The sequence below is a fragment of the Meriones unguiculatus genome, chromosome X (genome assembly GCF_030254825.1).
Source record: "Meriones unguiculatus strain TT.TT164.6M chromosome X, Bangor_MerUng_6.1, whole genome shotgun sequence".
Taxonomy (NCBI): domain Eukaryota; kingdom Metazoa; phylum Chordata; class Mammalia; order Rodentia; family Muridae; genus Meriones; species Meriones unguiculatus.
This window is the reverse complement of record NC_083369.1, coordinates 145,099,732-145,124,420: the sequence shown is the minus strand read 5'-3', so window position 1 is coordinate 145,124,420 and position 24,689 is coordinate 145,099,732. Positions and strand designations below refer to the sequence as shown.

At 40.0% G+C, this 24,689-nt stretch overlaps 1 protein-coding gene across 1 annotated transcript in view; it reads right to left on the bottom strand.

Moving 5' to 3' along the window:
- Ptchd1 (patched domain containing 1) overlaps window positions 1-21,833 on the bottom strand; it is a 76,472-nt gene extending 54,639 nt beyond the window's left edge. The window contains exon 1 of the mRNA XM_060374371.1: window positions 20,658-21,833. Within this exon, the coding sequence (XP_060230354.1) occupies window positions 20,658-21,008 (351 nt within the window). The 5' untranslated portion in view covers window positions 21,009-21,833. The remainder of the gene's footprint in view (window positions 1-20,657) is intronic.
- Between the last annotated feature and the right edge of the window lie 2,856 nt (window positions 21,834-24,689).

Here is a 24,689-nt window from a genome sequence, read left to right as displayed (position 1 = left end):
TGTATGTGGACCTATCTGCATTGCCCACGAGGCACGCTGGTGCTGCCTACCCAGAGGCTATTTAAGCTGTGGGCTGGCTTTCCCCAGGGTCCAAGGATTGTTCAAGGTTCATGAATAAACTGCATTGAGAAGAAAAAAAAAAAGAGATCAGAAAGAAGGAGAGGAGGACCTCCCCTATCAGTGGACTTAGGGAGAGGCATGCATGCAGAAAGGGGGGGAGGGTGGGACCGGGAAGGGAGGAGGGAGGGGCTTATGGGGGGATACAAAAGGAATAAAGTGTAATTAATAAAAGTTAAAAAAAAAAGAACCAAAGCATGAATTAAATTGAGTCCATGTTCTTGTTTGTTTGTTCAAGATATGATGGCAGTTTATAAACAAATAAACAAAAAGGTATAGTAATACTTTTCTAACTTAGTGCTCAAGAGAATATGCAGGAAGATATTAATATATTCATTTCTAGAAATAATATCACACTGGAATGAAGAATAAAGGAGTTTAAACATTGTCATTTTTCTTCTTTCAATGTAGAAGTAATTTTCTCAGAATCAATAAAACACAGCCTACAGACCTCAAATAAGCTTTCAGTTAATTTAAAAAGTTTGTGAGCTTAGGTGTTACTCTTGTTAATGCTGAGACATTGTGCAACAGAAGAACTCATAACACAGCACAATATTCTTATAAATTGTTTTCAATGTCAAGTTAACTACTTCAAACAATTGTTAAACTGTGTAATGTGTTTAGTACATGTTACAGAGTGCTTCTGTATTGTCACAGTAAGTAGTAGCAGGCTTTATAGCTTTTCTTTTTAAGTCACAAGATAGGAAAACTGAAATGCTAAAGAGAAGAACATTTTGAAATGGAAACATTTTCAAATGTTTTGATTACAACTTTAGAAAAGGAGACACCCACTGGGAAGCAAATAACTCTATGTGGAAATCTCATGGTGGAGACTGATAGCTTTGATAGACCACCCTACAAAAGAAACCATACTTCATTTCTCTTTCTCTACATATAGTTGAAATAAGTGATGAAGATAAAATAGGTTGCAAGAATTTTGACTATTCATTTTAAGTTAGAGTTTTTAGTGTGTATATGTGAGGCATGGTGTTGGTATCTGCGTACATATGTGTGTGAGTACACATGAGAGTCTAGAGAAGGTTATCAGGTGTCCTGCTCTATCATTCACTGCCTTATTACTTTGAGACAAGCTTTCTCATTGAACCTGGAACTAGAATGGCAGCCAGCAAGCCCCAGTGATCCTCCTGTTACAGTTCCTCACAGTACTGCACTGATAGGCGGTATATGTGGCCATAGTCAGCCTTTTACAAGGGTGCTGTGAATTCAGACTCAGGCATTCTTGCTTATAAAGCAAGTGCTGTTACCTACTGAACCATTTCCAAGCCTAGTTCAACGTTTCACCTTTTTCTTTTTTTTTCTTCTGGGTCTGGTGATGCAAAACTGCAATAACAATTAGTAGGAAAGCAAAGGCAGGAGGCTCAGCTTGGGCTATAAAGAATTTTCAAGGCCAGTCTAAGACAATTTAATGAAACCATATCTCAAAAAAAAAAAAAAAAAAAAAAAACTGAAGAGATAACTGGGGGTATAGGTAGAGCCCTTGTGTAGTCACTACCAAAGAGAGAAAGGTAGAGAAAGAGAGAAAGAGAAAGAAAGACATTTACTTTTTTGATTAAAAAAAGTACAAGGGCAGTCTTTCTAACTTTTCCTGTTTGTAACTTTGCTTCTGCATACCCCTTTATTAGGTGGGTGCTTCAAAAATCTGTGAGCTTGAAGTCCTCCCATTGTTCCTTTCCAATGAAAGATGGAGCCTGTTCAGTTCTTAAATAATGATAGACAATAGTTTTTCTTTGTTTGTTTGTTTTTAGGCTAGACATGATCTCTCCTCACTTAAAATGCTTTCGTTTTTACTTTCAAACAAGTAAACACTAACAAGAGGTCAGAAAGAAGAGTTCAGAGTTCCCACATATCCTCCATCTAGCTTCCTGTAATGACAATGTCTTATATAACTACAGTACACTATCAAAACCATGAAAGTCACTTTTATATGATGTTATTAACTCCAGGCTTCATTTGGGTCTTACTGGTTTTTACATGTACTATTTTTGGTGTAAAAGTAGAATGATAGGACGTTTTATCACAAGAGTTTAACTAAATTTTAAAATGATCTTTTCTCCCTAGCAGGGATGGTCTCAACTCTAATTGCACATTAGAATTTCATAGGTGAGCTTCAGAAAAGTGGTCTTGTGGGAGACTCAGTCTAGACTATACTTCAGCCCAGCACGTCTCAGGTTTTAGCATGTGCTTAAATCAATATGTGTTGGAGACCTGTTAAAATGCCCAGTGTGATTTCATAGTGGAAGTGCTGCCCAAGAGTTTGCATTACTAACAAGGTCTCACAGGGTGGAGATGCTGCCAGGCTGTGAACCACATTTGGAGGAGGTCTCCCTAGTTTTAGGTCACTGAGATGAAAATAAGTGGGTATGAAGTCTTACATAATGTATCTGAATTACTCTGATAAGTCTAACACGGATCCACATTAGTTAACAGCTAGTTAGACATGTGATAGAATTGGAAGGTCATCATTCTATCTTCTCAGTCATTAAAGTCTCTTCTGATTAAACTACCAAACTAAATCTTTAAGAAATCCTTCTCTATCTGTATATTGTATTCTCCTGAAACCTAAACATATCTGGTGTGAACTTTATTTTGCCTTGCTCCCACTTTAGTTTCTTCTCTATAATAAAAGCCCACTTTGAAACCAAATAAAAAAAACACTCTACTATTGTTTTTGTGCCCAGACTCTATGAGAGATTGCTTCTGCATTACTATTTAGTCTCTTCTCAGTCCATTGTCATTTGGTTGCCAAGCCCACAAATACTAGAATGTTCGTTCTTTAGGGCTTAAAAAGATTTACTTCATTTCCTGTTCCTTTCTATCTTGAAACAACTCGATAATCAAAGTATGTTCAACTAGTTGCTACTGAATACAGGATGATAGCTACATTTGCACCAATAATTCTCATTTGTGAAAATCAAAGCCACAACTTTCCCTTTCCATAACAACAATTTTGTTCATCAGATTACATCCCCCCTTTTCTTTCTTAGTGTAATTTAGTCTCTCATCTACTACATTCTCAAACTCTATAAATTCCATCCCATGAACTTGGAAATGGGCTGATGTCTTTCCTATGTGGAAAAAAAAAAGGCCTCATTTACCTGATGTGCTTTCTTACTTCTGCCATGCCTCCCATATATAAATAGCTCTTTATATTTCTTGCCCTCAAGTTAGAAAAATAACTTCTGCTGGATATGGTGTTACATGTTTATAATACCAGCACTGAGGAAGTTGAGACAGGGGAGCTGTGAGTTTGAGGACAGCCTGGACTACAAAGCAAGTGACATCCTGTTTACGCCCAAAATAATTGATGCTTGCTACCTTCACCTGCCCTTCCTACTCCTTTATAGAGCCACCCCAAAGTAGACTTTATATATGAACTTATTCAAAACTCTACAATGGCTTCTAAGGACACAATTCATAGCTAACTTTCAGCCTTCATTTTCATAAACTCTTGACAGATATCATAGTTGATTATTATGAATGCAAAGTGAAACAACATCTGAAATGGTTCAGCATCTATAGACTTACATGGAGTTTCAGTAGGTTCTGTCAAGGTCTGAGCATGATTTATTTACTGCATACTTCCTACTATGTCCTTGGCCAACAAATGCATTCAGCCGACTTGTCTGCAATGTCACTAAAACCCTCCCTCATTTCTATAATGAATTCTGACTCAACACTTTCCTCTCCTTTTGCCTGTCCACCTACTTTTGTGTTTCTCTCTAAGTAAATCTACATTTGTTGATTCACAAATTTGGTTTTACTGAAAACAATATTTTTCTAACCCCTGATCTTGTTATTGCCCACTAAATTCTTCCTGACAATACATTTAATTTCCACAGTTTGACTTCTTGCTTTTAGGCTGACCACTTCAGCACCTGTCTTTCAATCAGGACCTAAGTTTCTGGCAGTCTTCTGAAGATTTTTAGATACAGGCTATGGCAATGTTTTAACTGGAACATACCCGACACCTGAATCTTCCCCGCCATATTGGTTATAGCAAATGTTCTGTTGTGGTTAGTAACACAGCCCTATTTCCCTCTTTCTATTCATCCAAGCAGGACACTTGGGAACTGAAATCATCCCTTTCTCTTGATGTATTTCAACATCACGTCATCTGCATGCCTTATCTATTCTATCTCCCTGTTATGGGCCTAGTTTATTTAGATTCTGTTCTGAAGTTCATTAGTTCCTAGTGATGTAAATAGGGTCACAAAACAAAAAAAATATAAACAAACAAACAAACAACAAAACAACAACAAAAGCCAGAGAATATCCTTATTATACATTTTTTAGAAATGTCCAACTGGGCAGGTTTAAATAGTTTTGTTGTTGTTATGGTTGGAGTTTTTATAATTGTTGTTTTGCTTTATGTGTTTTTAAACAAAAGAACTTTCTAGCATTTTTAATACAGCAATATATTTTTATTTATTAAAGAGATTCTTTTTCTTGTTTTCCAAAGTTACTGACCTGAAGAGCTTGATTTTATTACAACACCAAAGGAAACTTTCCTAGAGCACATTTTAGTAAATTCTCGTCTAATCTTATTCTTTCGTTCTATAGCTCCCCTATCCCAAGCTTCTTGATTTATAGATTTATGTTTTTTTAATTTTTAAATTTTATTTTATTAATTACACTTTATTCACTTTGTATCCCCCCATAAACCCCTCCCCCTTCCCCTCCCAGTCCCACCCTCCCTCCCCCTTCTTCACGCATGCCCCTCCCAGATTTATAATGGTCCTCGAGGTGGAAGAGTGGACCTCCTTATTTCTAATACCTTGATTGTCCAGTTTAACCTATATCCCTACCTAAAGGTGCATTTATAAAATTCTGATAATTATACTTCCCAGAGCTGAAGGCATACTGTCTTGTACTTTGCCCAGGTCATTTATATCCATATATTCTACCTGCTTATTTTGTCTATCACTGACAGAACAAAGTTGTAGTTTCTAAGTATAATAGTAAATTTATCTACTTTCTTTTTCAAATCTGCCAATTCTTGCTTTGCATCTTTTTGATGCCCTGTTGTTAGGTGGATACATGTGCAGGATTTTTTCATTTTCTTGAAGAACTGATCCCTTGATCATTGATCATTTTTTTCTACTTCTGAACTTAATTTTGTTTGACATTCATATAACTACTTGGGCTGTTTTTAGATTAGTATTGACATGATGTATCTTTCTTCTTCTCTTTTACAGTCTGTGAAAATTTATGTTTAAGGTGGGTGTGGTGTATGTAGACACAAAAGAACTGGTCTTTTTTATCATTATTCACTTATAGTTACTGTCTTCTGCTTGACTGATTACATGTGTATATATATAATATATAAATTATATGCATAAATAACAATGATTCTTATTATTGATATAGATGTACTAATATTTAATGTAATTTCACTTGTTCTACTACATTTTACTTTTATTTTTTCTATCTTCTTTGGTTTTAACAGAGCAGTTAATCATTTCTCTTAGTTTATCAGCTACTTAGTAGTTGCTCTAACGCATACAATGCACATTTACACCTAAATTATGTTCATCTTTAAATAGAACTACACTGACTCACATGTTCTGCATTTAAAACAGAGTACTTTTTCCTCCTTCTTCTATCTTGTGACACAGTTGTCATTCATTTCAGTTCTCTGTTTTAATCATTCAAAACCTTGCTAATATTTTAAATGAAGAACTTTTAAAAGATCCATATTATTAAGAAAAAGGAAATATTTTGATTAATCTCATTTATTCCTTCATAGTTTTCTATAGGTAAAACTGAGCTTCTGAACTACAATATTTTCCTTCAAATTGAAAAGCTTTTAACTTCTTGCAGAACAGGTCTGCAAGCAATAGATTCTCTCAGGTTTTCTCTGAGAAAAGTCTCTATATCTTTCACCTTGAAGCATGGTTTTACTGGACATAGACTTTTACAGAAGTGTACATAGAATTTTATGTAGATAGGCTTTTATTTTTCCCCTCAATACTTTAAACATTTCACTCTGTTCTCATCTTGCTTGTATCATTTTCTGATAACTAGTGTCATTGTTCTTGTTTCTATGTAAGTAAGGGACCTCCACCTAATTCACTTGTTAGATTTCCGTTTTGTATTTGGTTTTCTGTAGGTTGAATGTGTTTTGCATAAGTGCTGTTTGATGAATACTTGCTCTACTTGGTGTTCTCTGAGGTCAATGATTTGGTGAATGCCACTAATTTTGGATGAGTTTTTGGCCATGGGTACTTCATTATGGTTACTGCTTCATTTTGTTCCTCTACTGGTATTTCAATTACATGTATATAATTACTTTTTGAAACTGTCCTGAAGTGGGAAATTCTGTTTTGGACCTTTGTCTTTTTCTTTTTTCATTCTTTAACTATTTTCTTTCAGTTTGTGATGTTTCTACTCAGCTATATTCAAATTCCTTGATTCTTTGTCTGTTATATTTACTGATGATTGCATTTCATGCTTCAATTTTGCCTCAGTGTTTCTTTTACTTCTAGCATTTCCTTTTTATTCATCCAGAAATTTTCTAATTAGCATTTCTTTTTGATTCATGTAGATAATTCCCATCTCTGATCATATTACCCATCTGTTCTGATAATTCTAACATATGTGTCATATCAGTTCAGTTATGATGTTTTCTTTCTCTCCTCAGAGTGAGAATTTTTTTCACTGTTGGACATTATCCATTCATAGATTCAGAGATAACAGGCCTCTTCACAGTGTGGCTTTACATTAACCCAATCTCCAGAAGTCATTTTAATGTTTCTTGTTGTTTGGACCCCAAAAGTTTCAAATTCTTTATTACATACATACCTTAGGCCAGTTTTCTGTCTTGTCGATATTTTTATTACAACATGTTATTATTCTGGAGCATTACACTGGTTAAACACTCTTATATACTGGTAAAATACGAGAAAGAGAAATGCTTTATATTATTCTAAGGAAATCTCAAACTTTGAGTGGACTTTTGCTGGTGACCATAACAAGTATTTCTTCAGTGGTATAAGCTACTTTATGAATCTCCAACTCATGTTGACTTTTACCACTGTTAAGTAGACTAACAGAAAGCTTTGGAAGGGCTGTAGGAACCTAGGATAAAGTTTCAGAAATGTGCATTCTCAATTTTTGCCTTTGAAAGGAGCCCTTTACTAAGGCCAAGAGTAAATGTATGTCTTAATGATCCAATTTTACAGGGAACAAAATGGAAAGTCCTAGAGATTTTAAGCAGTTTGATCAAGGACCCGCCAACAGTTCACAGCCTTAAAACAGAACTATAGAGTTCTGAAGCACTGCTTATTTTAAAAGGTCCAAATTGGAGCTTACTAAACTCCATCTGTCTCTAATAGCACTGAACTCCAACAGTAGTTAAGATTGAACATTTGTTGTCAGGGCATTCCCTGTGGACAACTTACTTCTGGCAACTGACTCACTCCTTTACCAAACTCCAGGCAAGCTCCTGAGATTTCTTTCCAACTAGATCATGGCATTTAGACTTCCTTCTCTGTCTTTCAGTCAAATAAATTGAGCAAGAGTCCTGCCTAACCTGAATCCCCTATCCTTCTCTGTATTATTCTAGCCATCAGACCCAAATCTTCATTTCCCGAATTCCTCAGGTAATATCTAATTACTGTGGCTTATCTCCATCAAGAATCATGTCAGACTGATGTAGCCAAAATCTCCCCTTCATCTCTGATGTTTCTTAATAATTTTTCATGCACCAACCCCTACTCTGCTCCCTGACAATAGATTACCACTTTTCTTTGTATTAATAGTCAATTCTGATCTATCTCTCCTACCACAGAATACCATATCTAATCCTGTGACCATTTCTATGATTCTGACTAAGGTCTTTGTTAGCATTCATTTAATTAAATTAATAAATGTCTTATTTTGGTTTGCATACAAACTGAACAGTTTCATTATGACATTTTAATATATATATATATATGGTATACAAAAGCATTTTGCTCATACCTTGAATAACACTTATGTTGCTCCCGCCTTCTCATGGTTTCCTTTCTTTCAATCAAATGATGATTTCCTGTCTAATTTTATGTAATTCATATATAAAATCTATATTCTGCATATGAGTGAAAATATGTAATTTTATCTTTCCAAGTCTGTCTTATTTCACCTAACATGATTATTTCCACTTCTATACACTTTCCTGCAACTGACGTAATGTCATTTGTTTTTATCTGCTTTATTTGTTTTATGTTCTTTAAAAAGTGATATCAGTAATGTTTCTTCAACACAATTGCATAGCTGCATCCTGCCTCAGAAACATAGCATGTAGATATTACTATCTGTGCCTTCTGTGACCTGACTTGATTTGAAGGAGCTTTCTATAAAGGCAAGTGTCTTGCAATCCAGCCTAGAAACTCTCCTGGTGTAAGAAAGCTTTGGTAGTTGTAAATGTGATGCTAGTAGTAATAATATTCTCTCTCTCTTTCTCTCTCTCTCCCGCTTCTTTTCCCTTTCCCTCCTTCTCCCTCTCTCCCTCTCTCCTCCTTCTTCTATCTCCTCCTACTCTCTCTGTCTTTCTCTCTGTGTGTGTTTGGGTACATTTTCTTTATGCTCATCACTCCCTTGAGTCAACTATACCACCAGGAGAAAGGCAGCTGAAGAATGTCTTAGTTTATGCTGCAAACCTCAAATATAGGTAGTACTCTGTGCAACAGTAATTATAATATCATTCAGAATTTACCACAGAACAATAACACTTGTACCCTACTTGTATTTATTGTCCAGTTTCTACAAGGCAAGAATGCCATTTTGGAATAAATTGGGGCAGCTACCTGCTGAGATAATTTATATCAGAATTCTCAAAATGTGGTCCCTGGTCAAAGAGACCCAATACCACTTTGGAGAACTAGTAGAAATACTAGAAATACAGATTCTTAGGTTCCACTCTAGGTGTACTAATTAAAAAAAAATCATGGTAGAACCTAGTGTACATTTGGACAGGCCTTCTTCTAGGCTGAAGTTGGAGAGCTGCTACGTTAGCATAAAAATGCAGTTAACACAGACACACACACACACACACACACACACACACACACACACATACACACACACGCGCGTGCACGCACACACAGGCACACACACATCCAAAGAGACAGCAAGGTGCTTCTGGCCCAAAAATCCACTATTCTCTTCTGAGAGTACTCAGCAGATCAGCACCAGCATCCCAGGAAGTTTAAGCAAGTACAGATTTCCAAGGACTTCAGAAGCACATTCAAACTTGAGAAGTACCATTAACTCTCACTTAACAATGAAGACAGTTTTGTTTGAGAACATTAGGTAGAGAAAATCAGGTAAGCAGAGGAATCTTCACTGGTGGATTTGTTTTGAACCTCACTGACCTAAATGATAAAAACTGTTGTCAACAACATTTTCCAACATTTCAGTTTCAAGAGAATTTTATTATCATTTGCCCGATTCTCCTGATCTAGGGCATTTCTGACAACACTCTTTTGAAGTGCTTGCAGACTAACTTATCTGGGCAAGATTTCACAAGGAAACACTGTAGTCATATAAACTAAGCAAGAGAGAAAATTTAGGGTCTCTCTCACCTAAAGAACTGGAGAATCCATTTTCTTAACAGGTTGTTCAAAACTGGGAAGAGAGGCTTAAAAACAGAGTCTACTTCTGTTCTTCTTAAAAACAGAGCTCAGAGAAAGTACCTTGATGAATTGGAATGCTTAAAGAGATGTCACATATGAGGAAATAACAGTCATTCTCAAAGCAAATAGTAATAAAATCACACAACCTACAAGAGGATATGGTTACATAATGCTTTCACATAGGTACTGCATTGTAGCTTTACTTTAAATGAATAAAAAAGATGCCATTGCATCCAGGGTAAATGAGAAGACATTCAGTGGCTTGTCTAAAGTCATAAATAAACAAAGTGGTTAGGAGAATGGGAGACTGAGCTTGGCATTGTTTATTAAAAATCATTCTATTTAAACAACTAAATCTAAACCTTGTTCTTCAAAATGTCTTCTGCTGACCAACTGCATGAGCCATTACCTAAGAGCTTGATGGAGATGCCCATCAAGCAGGACATGGTGGCTCAGACCTGTAATCACAACCCTTGTAAGGCCCAGGTAGAATCATTGCCTAAGGTTTGAAGTCACCTGGGCAAAAGTGAGAGACCTTGTCAAAAAAAAAAAAAAAAAAACAAAAAAAACAAAACAAAAAACTCCCCCAGAAGAAAGAACATAAACAAGCAAAATGCAGAGTTGCAGGTCCCATTCCAGAAATCACTGAAACAGAATCTATTCTTTAAATCTATAGTTGAATAGTAGTCTTAGGTGATGTGTGTATGACAGTTAAAAAGTTTACTTGCAGTCACAGTGTATACTGAGCCATTTGCAATACAATCCGAAGAACAAAGCCAAAAGCCAACAACCCAAACCTTGCAAAGTTAAGATATTAAATGTCAGTTTGTTTGAACACTTAAGTGTAAAATTAACTTTTAATCACCTGCTTCAGTTATTGTCTCAGAGGATTAATGCCTTTATCTCTTAACCTAGGCCTAGTCCTGGAAACGTACAGCCTCTCTACAATCTAACCCAGGCCTAGAATGCTTTCTGCCTCTGATATTACCGCTCACTAAGGTCACCCTTTCTTGTAATTTCTGAGCTCAAAGTTGGCTGTTTCAATTCTCCCAGCTAAATTGTTTAATCTGTCTTTTTTCTCGGCCTCTAAATTGCTCTGCTTGGCCTCAGACTAACTCCAGCAATCTTTTCTAATATTCTGTCTCCTCAGTCTCTGGCTCATTCTATCTTCACCTGTGTCTAGTTTGTTCTCTCATTCAACGTCTCTCTGTAAAACTCTCCCAGTAAAACTGTCCTTCTCATTTTCTGTGTTGCTCCCTTAAGTAGCTTCCGTTTCCTCTCAGTTCATGTGAAAGTTGGGTGTATCCTATTCTGTCAAATCTTTCTCTGATTCATCACTTTTTCTGCCACTCAACTAGACATCACTTTCAAACTAATTTTGCCTTCATTGTTTGAGATTAAAAGCTTGTACCACCACATCTAAACTTTTCTGTATCTGAAACTTGCTCTATACCATGCTGGCCTGGAACTGAGATCTGCTTGTCTCTGTCTCCTGGATTAAAGGTGTGTAGGTGTGTTTGTATTCCAGCCAGATCACACAGACCTAGAAGGTCTTTGGATGTGATCTCTTGCCAGAGCAGCTATGTTCTGAATTAAAATTCTTCTACATTTAAATTAATAGCTGTAGAATGCAGGAGGGTTTTTTTTTTTTCTTGATACATTCAGAAAGAATTGACAAAGCTTTGACAGTAGTAATAGCAAGATAACATTATGGACTAGGCAAAATATATTTCCTTCTAAAGTTGAAAAATTGAAAGTCCTACAGATTTTATTAAATTCTCAGAAATATGTTGATTTTTTATAATGGTATCATTTCTTTCAAGTTCATCTCTGTGAAAAAAAAATATGTTACCCTAATTCACTCTTCAGGAATAAGTAACATAGAAACATAAAACTCTATAACAGTGATCCTATAACTAGGAAAATCACCTGTTCCAGATATTAAAAAAAAGTATTATATATTTGCATTTGAGTACAGGAAGGGCCAATATTTTGAGACTGACTTGAAACAAAAATGACAAGTATAGAGTTAACAGTAGACTTCCAGGAAACTTGATAAGAACTGCAGAGCATATCTACCTTCTCCATGTCAGTAAACTGCTCAGTGTGGAAGTTTGTACCTTCCTAAACTGTACACAAATCAAGGAGGTTGATCAGATGTTGGATTTTTCTAAGGGTGTCTCCTCACCTAAAGTAAACAGCACTCAATCTGGAGGAGAATAAATGCTTATCAACAAATTTTGTCAAAGATGAAAAATGAAGAGACACTTAAATAAATGATGTGGAAAAAAATACCTATGCCAATCACTCCCAATAATTTAATTGTTAAGTACCTGTTTCACATTACCCATTTTGCTAGACCTATGTGATCTAGCAATATTTCTGTCCTAGAAAAAGTAGCACAAAAATACAGAAAATTAAGTAATGTTCTCTATTTAGTGTTAATGAATTGTGGATGCCAGTGCAAGTCATGCAGATTTAGGACAAGAAGGAGCCATGAATCTGAGAAAACCCAAAAGTAGGAGCCATGAGAATTGGATCACAAAGGAAAAAGAGCATTTCTAGGGAGAAAAATAGTAAATGTGTTAAGAATCTGGATATGAGATGGAAGCCTTTAGACTTCTGAGTTCATAGCAAGTGGCTGGACCTGAACAATGTAGATCTGGAGGTTCATCAAATAAGACCACATTATCTGGTTGTATCTATCTAAGTACTGTTTGGAATAGTCTATTCAGAATCTGGTGGTTCTTAGAAAACACAAGAATAAACAGGTATGCTGTCTCATGAATATAAGCTTCATGAGGATGAGGTCACATCCAATAAGTTGAATGAAAAGATGAGTATCATCTAGAAACTGGACCTTAAGTCCATAAATGCATAACTGTGGTTAGTTCTAAGACCTCAGGACAGATGCTTTCATGGTCCCACTCATATTTTCTCAGCTTACACTTGTCTCCACATGTCAAAGTCACTTAGACAATCATCTTTTTTTTTTTTCTATTGAGGCTTTAGCATATCTAGTAATGAGGACAAATTCTGCATCAGCTGGAAGTGGGGGATTAATATTTAGCTTCTCAGACACTTATTTTCCAGTGTCTCCCTCAGGTGATCAGTGGGAATTTTTTAATTTTTATTTATTTATGTTTTTAGCTGTTGGCATTTTGTAAATGCCATTTATGTACTTGTGGAAGCACTTTCAATTTCTAATTTGTTAAAAGTGGTTTTCTTTTTTTGATTACTACAATTTATTCACTTTGTGTCCCAGCTGTAGCCCCCTCCCTTGTCCCCTACCAATCCCACCCTCCCTTTCTAGTCTCTTCCAATACCCCTCCCCCAGTTCACTGATAGGGGAGGTCCTCCTCCCCTTCCCTCTGAGCCTAGTCTATCAGGTCTCATCAAGATTGGCTGCATCTTCTTCCTCTGTGGACTGGTAAGGCTGCTCCCCCCTCAGGGGGAAGTGATCAAAGAGCCAGCTACTGAGTTCATGTCAGAGATAGCCCCTGTTCCCCTTACTAGGGTATTTGATTTGAGAGCCCACAGTAGACATTTGTTTGATAATGTCCTCCTCGTTGCCTTCCTGCTATTCCTTATTTCTTGATCTTATTCTCCTATTGGCATTTTCTAATTTCAGTTCCCAGGATAACTAGCTTTAAACTAAAATAATTATCATCCTGACTGCTCTTAGAGTCCACAGTTTAAGCTTAAAGTAGACCAAACAACTGGATTTTTGTTTTCTTTGGTTTTGAGATGGAGTCTCTTTATACAGCCCTGGGCTCTGCTGTAACTCACTAGGTAGAACAAGCTGGCCTTGAACTCAGAGATGTAGAGTCCTCTCCTCCATGTGTTGGGATTAAAGGCTTGTGCTATCATCCCAAGATGAACAACTGGATCTTTAAAATACCAGAAACAACCTCCCTGGAGAATTTCTCAAAGAACACTAGTATAAAAATTAGTATCTTTAGTTCCTCATTGACCCGTTTTGTTCCAAATATGAATTGTGAACTTAAAGGCTAAACATCTTATGATATATTATTTAGGGCATCCCACATGAAATAACAACTGGTGTTGATTTCCATTTTTTTGTTTTGTTTTGTTTTTTAAAGGTTAGAGATTACTCACCTCCCCTGATGGTCATTGAATCAGTCTGGCAGGTTACCTCCCTAGTTCTGTGGCCTTCCGGGTTTGTGGCAGAAACACAGGCAGTGCTGCAGACAGGCCTGCTTGCTGTGATATACTACCAAGCAGGTGACATCAAAGGTCTGCTTTAAGCCTATCTCACATAGCAGTCAGGGCTCATACTGAGCCCCCAATCAGGTACCAGATGGCACACCACACCAAGTCAAAGTTTATCAGCTCAGATTTCTCTAGCTTCTGTTCCAAGGGATGCCACAACCTCAAGAAGAAAATATTGTTTCTTTTGACTCTTCTTATTTATCATAAAGACTTGTCAGTTGCATGCTTAATAGTTTTATGAAGTTTGTCTGTCTGTCTGTCTGTCTATCTGTCTGGAGAATCCTTAAAGGTTCAGTTTGGGAATTAACTGAAAAATATATCCATCCTTTCTTATGGAATCTACTAATATCCTAAGAATGATTAAAATTAGGTTCCCCTGTGCATTTATATTGAAATGCCAATATAAGTTCAGATAATAATTGAAGTTTGTACAAAATGCTTACGTGCATGAAGAGAGAAAATGATGGTTCTTAAAGTCTCTTGGGTTTTAGAACAGGGTTTCATGTACCCTGGATAGGCTTCCAACTAGCTCAAATCTTGGAATTCAAATAATCTTGAATTCCTAACCTCTCCACTTCAAAAGTATTAGAATTACAGGTATGCACATTCACTACATTGTCTTCCTGTGCTTTTCAAATTTAAATAAGAAAAGTAGGGTGAGTACTTGATATATATCATCTGTTCAAACGAGGTTTACTCAGAAGTCTGACAACACAAAAAGAGGTTGTACTGAGGTTATTTGAGTTTGTCTCCCCTGAAATGAGAATCAAGTGTAATTTTCCCCAGTACAATTTAACATGGAGAAAACAATTTACTGATGGGACAAATGCAAAAAAAAAAAATGCTGCTCTTTTAGACTTGGGCTCAGTCTTAGAATATGTGCCATCTAGATAACCCTGAAAAGGAACTGCACTGCCCAGGGTATCATAGCACCTGTCACCAAACAAGGTACCCCGAAATGCTAAGAGCAGATTTCTGCATCAGAGTCTGTTGAAATGACCTTTAGAATGCTTTCCAAATTCAAGGTGTTGGATGAAGCTCTGCTTTTTTAGTTTTTGCAGAACAGCTGGAATAGGCAGCAAAGTGCTGCCTGCTTCTTCTTGACAGATTAACCCTCACAGTGGGGTCTTATACACAGTCAGAAAAATCCTGTTCTAAGTGGGCAAGTGCTATAGATTGAAGCTTCAGGCACACTGATAATGGGTACCTTACTATCTGTCAAATCTCAAAGGCTAGTATCAAGTCACCAGCTTCCTCCCTCAAGAAGTTAGACTACATTTAGTTTCTCAGATTCTTCTTCAGCAGTTATGATTAGACTATAATGGATAAAGTTTTTTTTTTCTTTTTATTTATTTATTTATTTATTTATTTATTTATTTATTTATTTATTTTTTATCAGTTACATTTTATTAACTCTGTATCCCAGCCGTGTCCTGATCCCTCATTCCCTCCCACTCCCTCCCTCCCTCCCTCCCTCATCTCCACCGTGCCCCTTTCCAAGTCCACTGATGGGGGGGACCTCCTCCCCATTCATCTGATCCTGTTTTATCAGGTATCTTGAGGACTGGTTGCAAAGCCCTCCTCTGTGGCCTAACAGGACTGCTCCTCCCTTCGGGGGTGGGGAGACCAAAGAGCCAGTCATCGAGTTCCTGTTAGAAATAGTCCCTGTTCCCCTCACTTTGGGAAACTATAATGGATAAAGTTATGGGAGAAAGATAACCACATTTTAGGAAGAGTACCCTGAAAAATCTGGTGTCTGCCCAATTACCCAAGCCTGAATCATCTCACAGGTCAGAACATTTGTCTCCACATTTTGATAAGACTTTTGGGTGTAAACTATTCTTTGATATTTTTCTCCATAATCAGGATAGCTGGGGGAAAAAAGTCCCAATAAATACAAACAGATAAAGAGGAGGTTTTTCTGTAACTTGACATGGTTGTCATTTGGAGCCAGATAGTACATTGTTGGAAGGCCAATTACATGATTCATTATAAAATTCTCAACAGTGTCTCTGGCCTTTACTCGTTAAATATCAGCAACACAATGTCTTCCCTATCATTGTGACAACAAGAGCAATAAGAATAAGAACAAGAACAAGACAATAATAATAATGACATCACTATATTTTTTCTATCCCCTAAGTGGGGACTCAGTCATTTTCAGTTGAGAAATACTGTTTTATGGGTGATTTTAATAGTACTGACTTCCTGAAATGACCCCAGACCTAGACTTTTAGAATAATATGTAGGAAATTTATATGTACAGTATCAGTAAAATAAAAATATTTTAGGCATAATGGATCCTACATAATTCCTGTCATATATTTTTTGTTTTGTTTTATTTTGTTTAAAACATTTTAAAGTGTAAAAGCTACTTAGCTAAAGAAAGATTATAATTTCTTCTTCTGGTCATTTACATTAGCTGGAACCTTCATCTAGCTACCAGGGTCTTTATTGCCTTAAGCTAGCAGTTGTGCTGCCCTTCTTGGAACGACTGAATTAAATAATTCTGAATTAAATTCTATTATCTTGTTTGTAATTTAATTCTATCACATGTACTTAAACATGAACAACTTAAATAAAATGGAAATTCAATATCTGAGCAAAGTGAGACTTCCTAGCAAATGAGAAATCACATCCACAGTGAGAATATGTCCTTTCTCTGGTATGGAACTTAATATCTTGTGTGGTTTCTTTGAAGAAGCAAGCATACTACATAATAGAGAAAAAAATTCTCATATTCAATTTGAAAGCCACAACATGTTTTGATATGACTGCAGAGGTTATCAAGGAAGGAAACATGCTGTTTGCTTGAGAGCTGCCTGTAAAGGTATAAAAATTAAAACTTCATTTTGAAGATACATTTCAAGGAAGCTCCTATGGATGTTTCTTTACCTATTGCATAAATGCTTTCGTAAGCGAGGAAAAGTCTGTTCAAGTACTTATTGAGTATCAAATATCAGCCAGGGACTGTAGGTAATTTGAGTAGGGTAGAATATACCTGGACCCTGTCATAGAACAGACACTTCATTCGGAAAACAGTCATGTTCATTCACCCAATAAATTTCAGTTCAGCATTTTATCTTCCATTTTTATATATTGATAATTAAAAATAATGTTTTGCTTTGGGTATTTGTAATATGTGTGAGTGTGTGTATTCATTGATACAAGAAAAAATTGTCCCCCTCTCCAAATAACCTTATTATCCAACTAAAGCAACAGTATAAGAAGGGATAGGATATAAATAAGAGTTTGGTCAAATATATTTCATTTGAGTAATTTGAGGTTCATTCAAAATCATTCAAGTAACTTATTATATAAAGTATAGTTGAAGGGAAAGCAATATCATGAAAAATCATTCTAGGATAAGAACCCCAATCTGTGTTCTGGTTCTATCTTTGCATTTTTTTTCATGGATGAGTCAGTTAACTTCTAAGGAGTGCCCTGTCCTACTGTAAGATGGGGTAGCAGTGCTGTCTCTCAATATATTTAAACATACAGTATGCTTTTGACTTGTAAGTGGTGCAAAGCTGATAAGAATATTCTGAGGTTCAGAATATACCTGTTCTTCTCTCTACATGGATGATTTCAGGACAAATTCAGTATTTTCTTGGCTATAGTCTGGATTAATTAACACTAGAATTTCCTTAAATATATCCTTATATAATCATGAAAATATTTATCAATATACTTTTTAAGGCTCTACTTTGAAATTTGCTGAGATGAACATTATTATTTTTCTGTTGACAGTATAAGGAGCTAAATTTAATTTTGTAGTGAAATAAAGACTTTTGAAGATCAGCATTTATTTAAAGGGGTTCAAAACTGTTGAGGAATTCTTAGCAACATTGGACTCCATCCTCTTTCACCTAAAATTGTAGTCTTGTCCTGCAGCCTTCAGAGGAAATTATTGCTGGGGAAAGTCACCCCACACAGTATGAGGTCAAATTATTTACTACAGTGTCAGAGTAACATAATCACATCACTTGCACAAATTTGAGAAAGCACCTTTGAACCAGGATCAATGAAATTTTCAAACACTTTTCTATGTTATTCCCCTAAATATATTTTAAAAAGTCAACTTTTTGTCATAACTACCATCAGTCTGTTTTCTCTTTCTCAGCAAGTAGCTGTCCTAATATATAAAGAACAGTATCCTTCACTGAAAAGTATTATGTGGAGAAAAACATTACACTTGTGGTGCCTTATGCAGCCCCACACATTGCTTCCTTCAGTCTGGCAATACACAGAAAACTGATGCCCTTCTCATGCTCCCACTCATTTAAACGTCTCTGGTGGTGTCCTTGATGCTAATAACAAAGTACTGGAATTACACTAGCAGTAACAATAGCAGTAATACTTTCATCCCCAATACCTTTTGGAAAGGACAAGTCATCATGTCTCTAAATGGAAAAAAAGGGGGAGGGGGAGTACTCACTCCTACACTTCACATTGCCATGACTACTGAAGAACCATTTTCCTATCCCCTGCTCCATACCTACCAAAAATAGGGGGTGAGTTGAGTGTATAAAGAATAAAATGGACATCTAATTTAAAATCAAAGACAATTCCCTATGTTTCATAAGTATGTGTTGTTATAAGCTATACGAACTGATTTGAGTCATCATCTGGGAATAAATTTCTGACCACTATTTGGCTTGGCTTTGCTTTTACCCATGTACTTATACCATGCAAAATCATCCCATATTTTTTGAAACAGTCCACTGACTCCAAGACTGTCCTTTGACATGTAGGCAAAGCCAGCCTCTTTCTCTCCTATCCCAGCCTTCTTAAAACGTGCCCCCCTTTTTTTGTCTTGAACTGATCAAAATCAAGCAGAAAGAATATAATTGCAAAAGTATCTGATGTTCCTGTTGATGATGTAACCTTGACAATAAATGTGACCGATGATTGCCTGTCTCAGTGGCATGATAGTTTGTTAGAGAGGAAGGAAAAAGGAAAACTAAAACTATGGAAACATCTCAGGGGGAAAATACAAGGAGAAATATAACTTAGTAGATAATCTGGAAAAAGAAATGTGAAGCATTTCCAAGTGGCCAGACTTGCTCCATTTTACTTTCCTTAAGCCTGTGATAATTCTATTACACACGTTTTTGAGAATGCTTTCCTAACAGTATTTATCTGCATCACAATATATGCTCTGAAGTACTGGGGGAAAGCCCCACACTTTAATGTTGAAAAACAACCTCTGGAAAAAAAAATATGCAAAGAGTGACTATGTGTACTGATTTGTGTGCCATTAAAAATACCACAAGCCACTCAATATGACAATGTTCTAATTCCAGCCAGTCTCCAGCCAGATTCTTTCTTTACAAATTGCTGGTGGATAGCATATCAACAGAGAGGGGAACAATAGAGGAAAATGAGCTTCTCTCAAGGGACACATGGTTACCTGGAGAAGAAGAGGCAGAGTAAAGAGTTCCCTAGATTCACTAGCAGACACCCTTTGGGAGAAGGAGGAATCAAACCTTCCACTAGACCCAGAGATGTGCACTTTCCATCTCTCTTGCATCTATCTCAGCTGGGACTGGTTCCTGTCTGCCCTCCCCAGAGCAGAAACAGGAGTGAACAAAACCCAGAGTCTCCACCTAGACTCAGATGGAATGCTCTCACTTTTATTTTATTTTTCCTTTTTTTCCTCCTATGCTTTCTCCACTTTTCCATTTCTAGTCTTCACTCTTCAATTTTTTTTTTTTTTTTTTAGGAACTTCTTGAAAGTTATAACTGTTAACCTTGCTTCTTACATCAAATTCCCGTCTCCTGGCTGATGGCACAAGCGGTGGTTTCTGTTTTGTTCCTGTGATCTTCTTGGGGCCACATCCTTGCTCCTGATCTCCAGGTTCTAGATCTGCTTCTTACCCATGCCTTCAAACAAACCCCAATAAAAGTATATCAATCTGTTCTGTCTTTTCCCAAAGAAGTTTAAGTGGACTGGAAGTACTGTGGAAGATGAAATAACTATGAATTACAAGCACCATTTCCTGCTCTCAAATACAGACATGGCTACCTTGCTCTGTAAGGAAGGAGTGGGCTGGTGGGCTGGTGGCTGCCCTGATCCTCACCAGGAACTGCACTTTTGGTTGGGTGTGGGGGTGTGTAATTTTTCTTGGCATGCCAACTCACATTCCTCTGTCCCTTACCTACTATCCAAACCGACCTTTCCAAAACACTTTTGGTGCAGGGACTAGAGAAAGGGAGAAGAAAAATGGGGACAGCGAATGGTGTCTCTGAATCTCTCCTCCCTCCTCCTGCAGAGTAATTTGTTCTCAAGTAGTGGGACTTTTTCGAATGTATTCTCTTGTTCTGTTTCTTCTTGGCCCAGTTATCCCAAAGCCTCCCTGCCCCCAAGCCCACTGCTACCAAAACAAGTGCACTGACTAAAGCACGGTGGCCGCTGCCTCCCCAACTGTTGCAGCAGCTACGGGGTGATGGCAGAAGCAGTGAGGGAAGGGCCCGACAGCGACCCAGACCCGGACGTTTCCTGTCTCAGAGCCTAAGAGACTCCAGGCTGCTGCCCAGGGGCGCGCAGTGCAGAGGGAGCCACTGTCTAGGATAGCAGAGGCGGGTTCTCAGCCGGGACCCCGTGCCGAGCGAGCCTGTCCACTGCAGGGGCACTACCAGGGTCTGTCCGCACCCGCCCTGCTCTCTCACCTTTAAGATCAGGTCCGTGTGATGCTGGTCCAGCATGTTGGCTTTCTGAAAGGAGGTGACGATGACCCGGCCGTAGCGCCCAGGGGTCTGCAAGTCCGAGTAGAGCCGGTGCTTGGAGCGATTGACCGGGAAGAGGCTGTTGACTAGGTTGCGCTCGATCTTGGCAAGGCTGTGCTGTGGCGCTAGCAGGTGCTCCACGCTCTCTTCGACCTGGTAGCGGCTGAAGCTGGCGCCTAGCAGGATGGAGATGAGCACCGGCGCCGAAGCGAAGAAAACCGGGTGACTGGCAATGAAGTGGCCAAGCCGGGAGAAACACGTCCTCAAACCCCTGTGCAGAACCTGCCGCAGCATCCTAGAGCAGAGCGGGCGCAGGAGGAGGGCGAGGCGCTCGCTGGGCGCGGGCTCGGGCGACGGCGGCGGCGGCGGCGGCGGTGGTGGTGGTGGCGCCCTCGGCGGCGGCGGCGGCGGCGGCGGAGGCAAGACCCTGAGCTCTCCTGGAACCGAGGCACCACCATCGGGGAGTCCCGTGCCGCGCCTCGGGAGGGTCCCCTCTGGCTGGAGACACGCCCTCCTGCCTGCGGCCGCCCCTGCCCGGAGAGCCCCCCAGCTTGGCGGCCTCTGAGCCGCCCCCACCCCGCCCTACCCGGGACGTCCTCCCCACTCCCCGCCTTCTCCTGGCCTGGGGGGCGACACGCGACACTACCGCGTCCCGGCTCAGAACGGGCGGGGCTGGGAGCGGTCCCTGCGTCTCGCCATGACCCCACTCACCCGATCCCCGAAGCCAACGACGGGATGGCGTGGGGAGCGGCGGTGACAGTGGCGCTAGCGCCTGGAGATTCTGAGCGCCAGCTCAAAACAGGAGGGCTGAGAATTCCAGGCTACACCCAGTCCCATCCTCTTAAGTGCCATCCTCCTCCCCAGGCTCGGCGGGCCAAGCAGACCTCCCCCCCCCCCCGGCCTCCTCCGGGGAGACTCAGAAATAAATAAAGAGATGTCCCGGATTTTTCAAACAAAATAAAGTAGAAGAGTTCTCCCGTTAGTGGGTAGGATGGGGGCGTCGGACAGACCCGCTTTGAGTCAAGTCTCTCCAGACATGAAAAGAAGCAGGCTGAGGACTGCGTGTGCCCCAGCTCTTGCCAGGCTCAGGTGGTGGCGCGCACTGGATGCTGTCGAAAGGGGGTGGGGAACAAGACGCTTGAGCGTGGAAATCACGCCTCCTCCCAAGTAAGAGCCATTTAAGATCGCCCCAACACTGCAGCTCCAGGGGCACCACAGGGGACCTGTGTGCCTCTGGAGTCCATCCAACCCAAATGTGACCTAGGACAATCTATTTTTCTGAGCCCCCCAAGCCCCAATTTTAGGGTATCTCTAGAGTGAATTGAATGGGACAGTTCTGCTTCACATCCCTCCACCACCCTTGCCATCCTGTTCCCCAATAGTAAAAGTGCTCATAAGGGTACTCGGTCAGTCTATGAAACTGTCTGTCTCCAGGTTCCTCTTTCCCCACCATGGGTTCTTTTTTTTTCCTCCTTCTCCTCCTATCTCTGTCGTCACTGGCAGGTTTGGGGGATCTAGTGCAGTGGAGCTGGTGCGGGCGCCCCTGCGGGTGTAGACTGTTTGGGAAAGGCTGGTCAGAGAGTCAGTACTTAACCCGCTTCTCTCCGTCACTCCATCTGCTCCTCCTCCACATGCGACAGTGTGAGAGTAGGGGGACCCTTATCTCAGACTAGGAGATGTACTGGTCTCTGAGTATGTCCAGCCGCAGGGGGCGCGGGGGAGCCAGCGGGGCTCTGAAGGCTTGGTAAAGTTGAGCTTGTGCCTGTGCGCGCCAGCCATGAGCTCTCTGGCAGCCACTGTGGTTCCCCTCGCACTTCCCCTCGGGAGATTTCCCCGAGAAGGAGGGCGCCGGTTTCAGCCTGGGACAGACCTGCGGCTGCGGCGGGAACAGCCACGCACAGGTACAATTTAGCGCGTTTCCTTGCGCGCTCTGAGTCCTTGGGTCTATTCATTGGAATGCAGACCAAATGGATCCGTGGAGTCTGGGTCACTGAGGCTCCCCGTCCCACCAGGTTGGGGGTGGGAACCCACAGCTCCAACAGCTTGGTCTGACCCCCCTACAGTCTGCTTGACCTCTAAGTACCAAGGGTCGAATAGGAAGTGGCGGTGGCAGGAGGCGCGGTCCTTTGAGTGTGGCTCACACAACTGAGCATGGACATGCATATTAATCAAAGCAAAAGAAACAGGCAATAGTGGGGGAGGAGGAAGAGAAGGAGGGAAAGAAGGAGAAGGAGAGATTCAGACAGAGTCAGAGAGACAGAAAGAGCCAGAGAACCAGAGGGAGACACACCAGAGAGCTCAGCAGGAGTGGGGAAAAGGGACCGAAAGAGGCATTTTTCCTAAAATTCCCATCCTCCTAGACTCCCCAACACCATTAGACTATCCACTTCTCAAACTGAACTTGAGAACTTGGACATTGGAGACAAGAAGTCGTGGACCTGGAAATGTTTTTTTTTTTTTTTTCTCGTTCCTTTTCCCATGCCACATCCGTGTTCCTTCAGCAATGCCTACGACTGCTGGTCTGTACACCCTGGAGACACACTTGTCCGGTTCAGCCTGAGATCGCGTCCTAGGACCTTCCACCTGTCTTTTGCTGATTTTATCCCTGTCTGTCCCCTCTTTTCGTCACCCAGATGTTTTTGCAAAGGGTCTTCGGGACATCCGAGTCCTGTAGCTTCCAGCCCACCCCCACCCCCTCACTCTATATTGCCCTTCTTAGGAAGGACACACCGAGCTGAGCTAGAAATTCCCCTGCCACATTCCATTTGTGCCCTTCCCCCAGCATCTTAATTTCAGCTCCCTGAGATGCCGCTGCTCTGTAGCGCTTTGCTGATTCACGATGATCGCGGAGGGAAAAGCCTCATTGACTTGTGCCCCTGCAAGCGCTGAGGTAGCACGAGTTGCTGCAAGGGCATGGGTGTTAGGAACCCCTCACCCACACTGAACAGTCGAGGTGCTAAAAGGGTGACTGCCCTGAGTAGCGCTTAGCCCCACAAAGAAAAAGAGAAGGGTGCGCAGGATGGGGGTGGCAGCAGAAAATGTTGTGAACCCGGCTCATTTCCACTAAGCTAGTCTCAGTTGGTGGGTGGGCACCTGTCAGGAGGCCTAACATTTGGTCTCTGTTTTATATACCCTGGTGCCATATACCCCTGGGACCAAAGTAAGAGAATAAAAATCAACAGACAGGTCTACTCGGGAACCTTTAACATTTGGGAGAAGCTCTTTTCATTTTTAAATTTTTGCCTTTCCAAATAGTTCCCTCACAACCTTGCTTAGCTCTCATCCTTATAATTCCTTGCGTTTTTGTGTGTCAGCTTTTATGCAGACTAAAGAACCTGGTGCTCTCTGCAGTGCTGGGCTGAATCTTAGAGCAGGAAACAATGCATTGGCCAGCTGTCCTGGGTGAGAGTGTTGACCTCCCATATAGATCAGTTTCTTTAAGACCAAGGCATTGCCTTCTCATTCTTTCAACTCTAGCCTTATGTATCTCACCCTCCCCCTCTTCTTTGCCTACTTTTATGCAGAGAGAAAACCTCATAGTGAATCTTCAACAATCTTTTATTGTGTGCAATACAGTTAGTATTGCATTTATCAAGGTAAAAGAGAGTCAAGAAGGAAACAGGAAGGGAGAGAGGCAGGGAGGGGAGAAAAGTGTGTGTGTGTGTCTGTGTCTGTGTGTCGTGCACTGGTATCTCCTTTCAGATTTCTACAGGAGGATTGCCACTTCGAAAGATTTTGGTCTGGATTGGCAACAGTAACACTGGCAACAGAGCCTCTATCAGTCCATTCATAGATAATTACTGTAGCTTATTAAATATGAATGCATATTAATGCTGCACAATTCAGAAAATAAGAAGCAAAGCACCAGCATCTTTATCCCCACCACCTTTGAAAGGTAACCTCTGTTAAAGATTACTTGCAGCATTTATAACTATGGAGGTCAATCCTGCTCCACTACTCTCTACTTGCCATTTA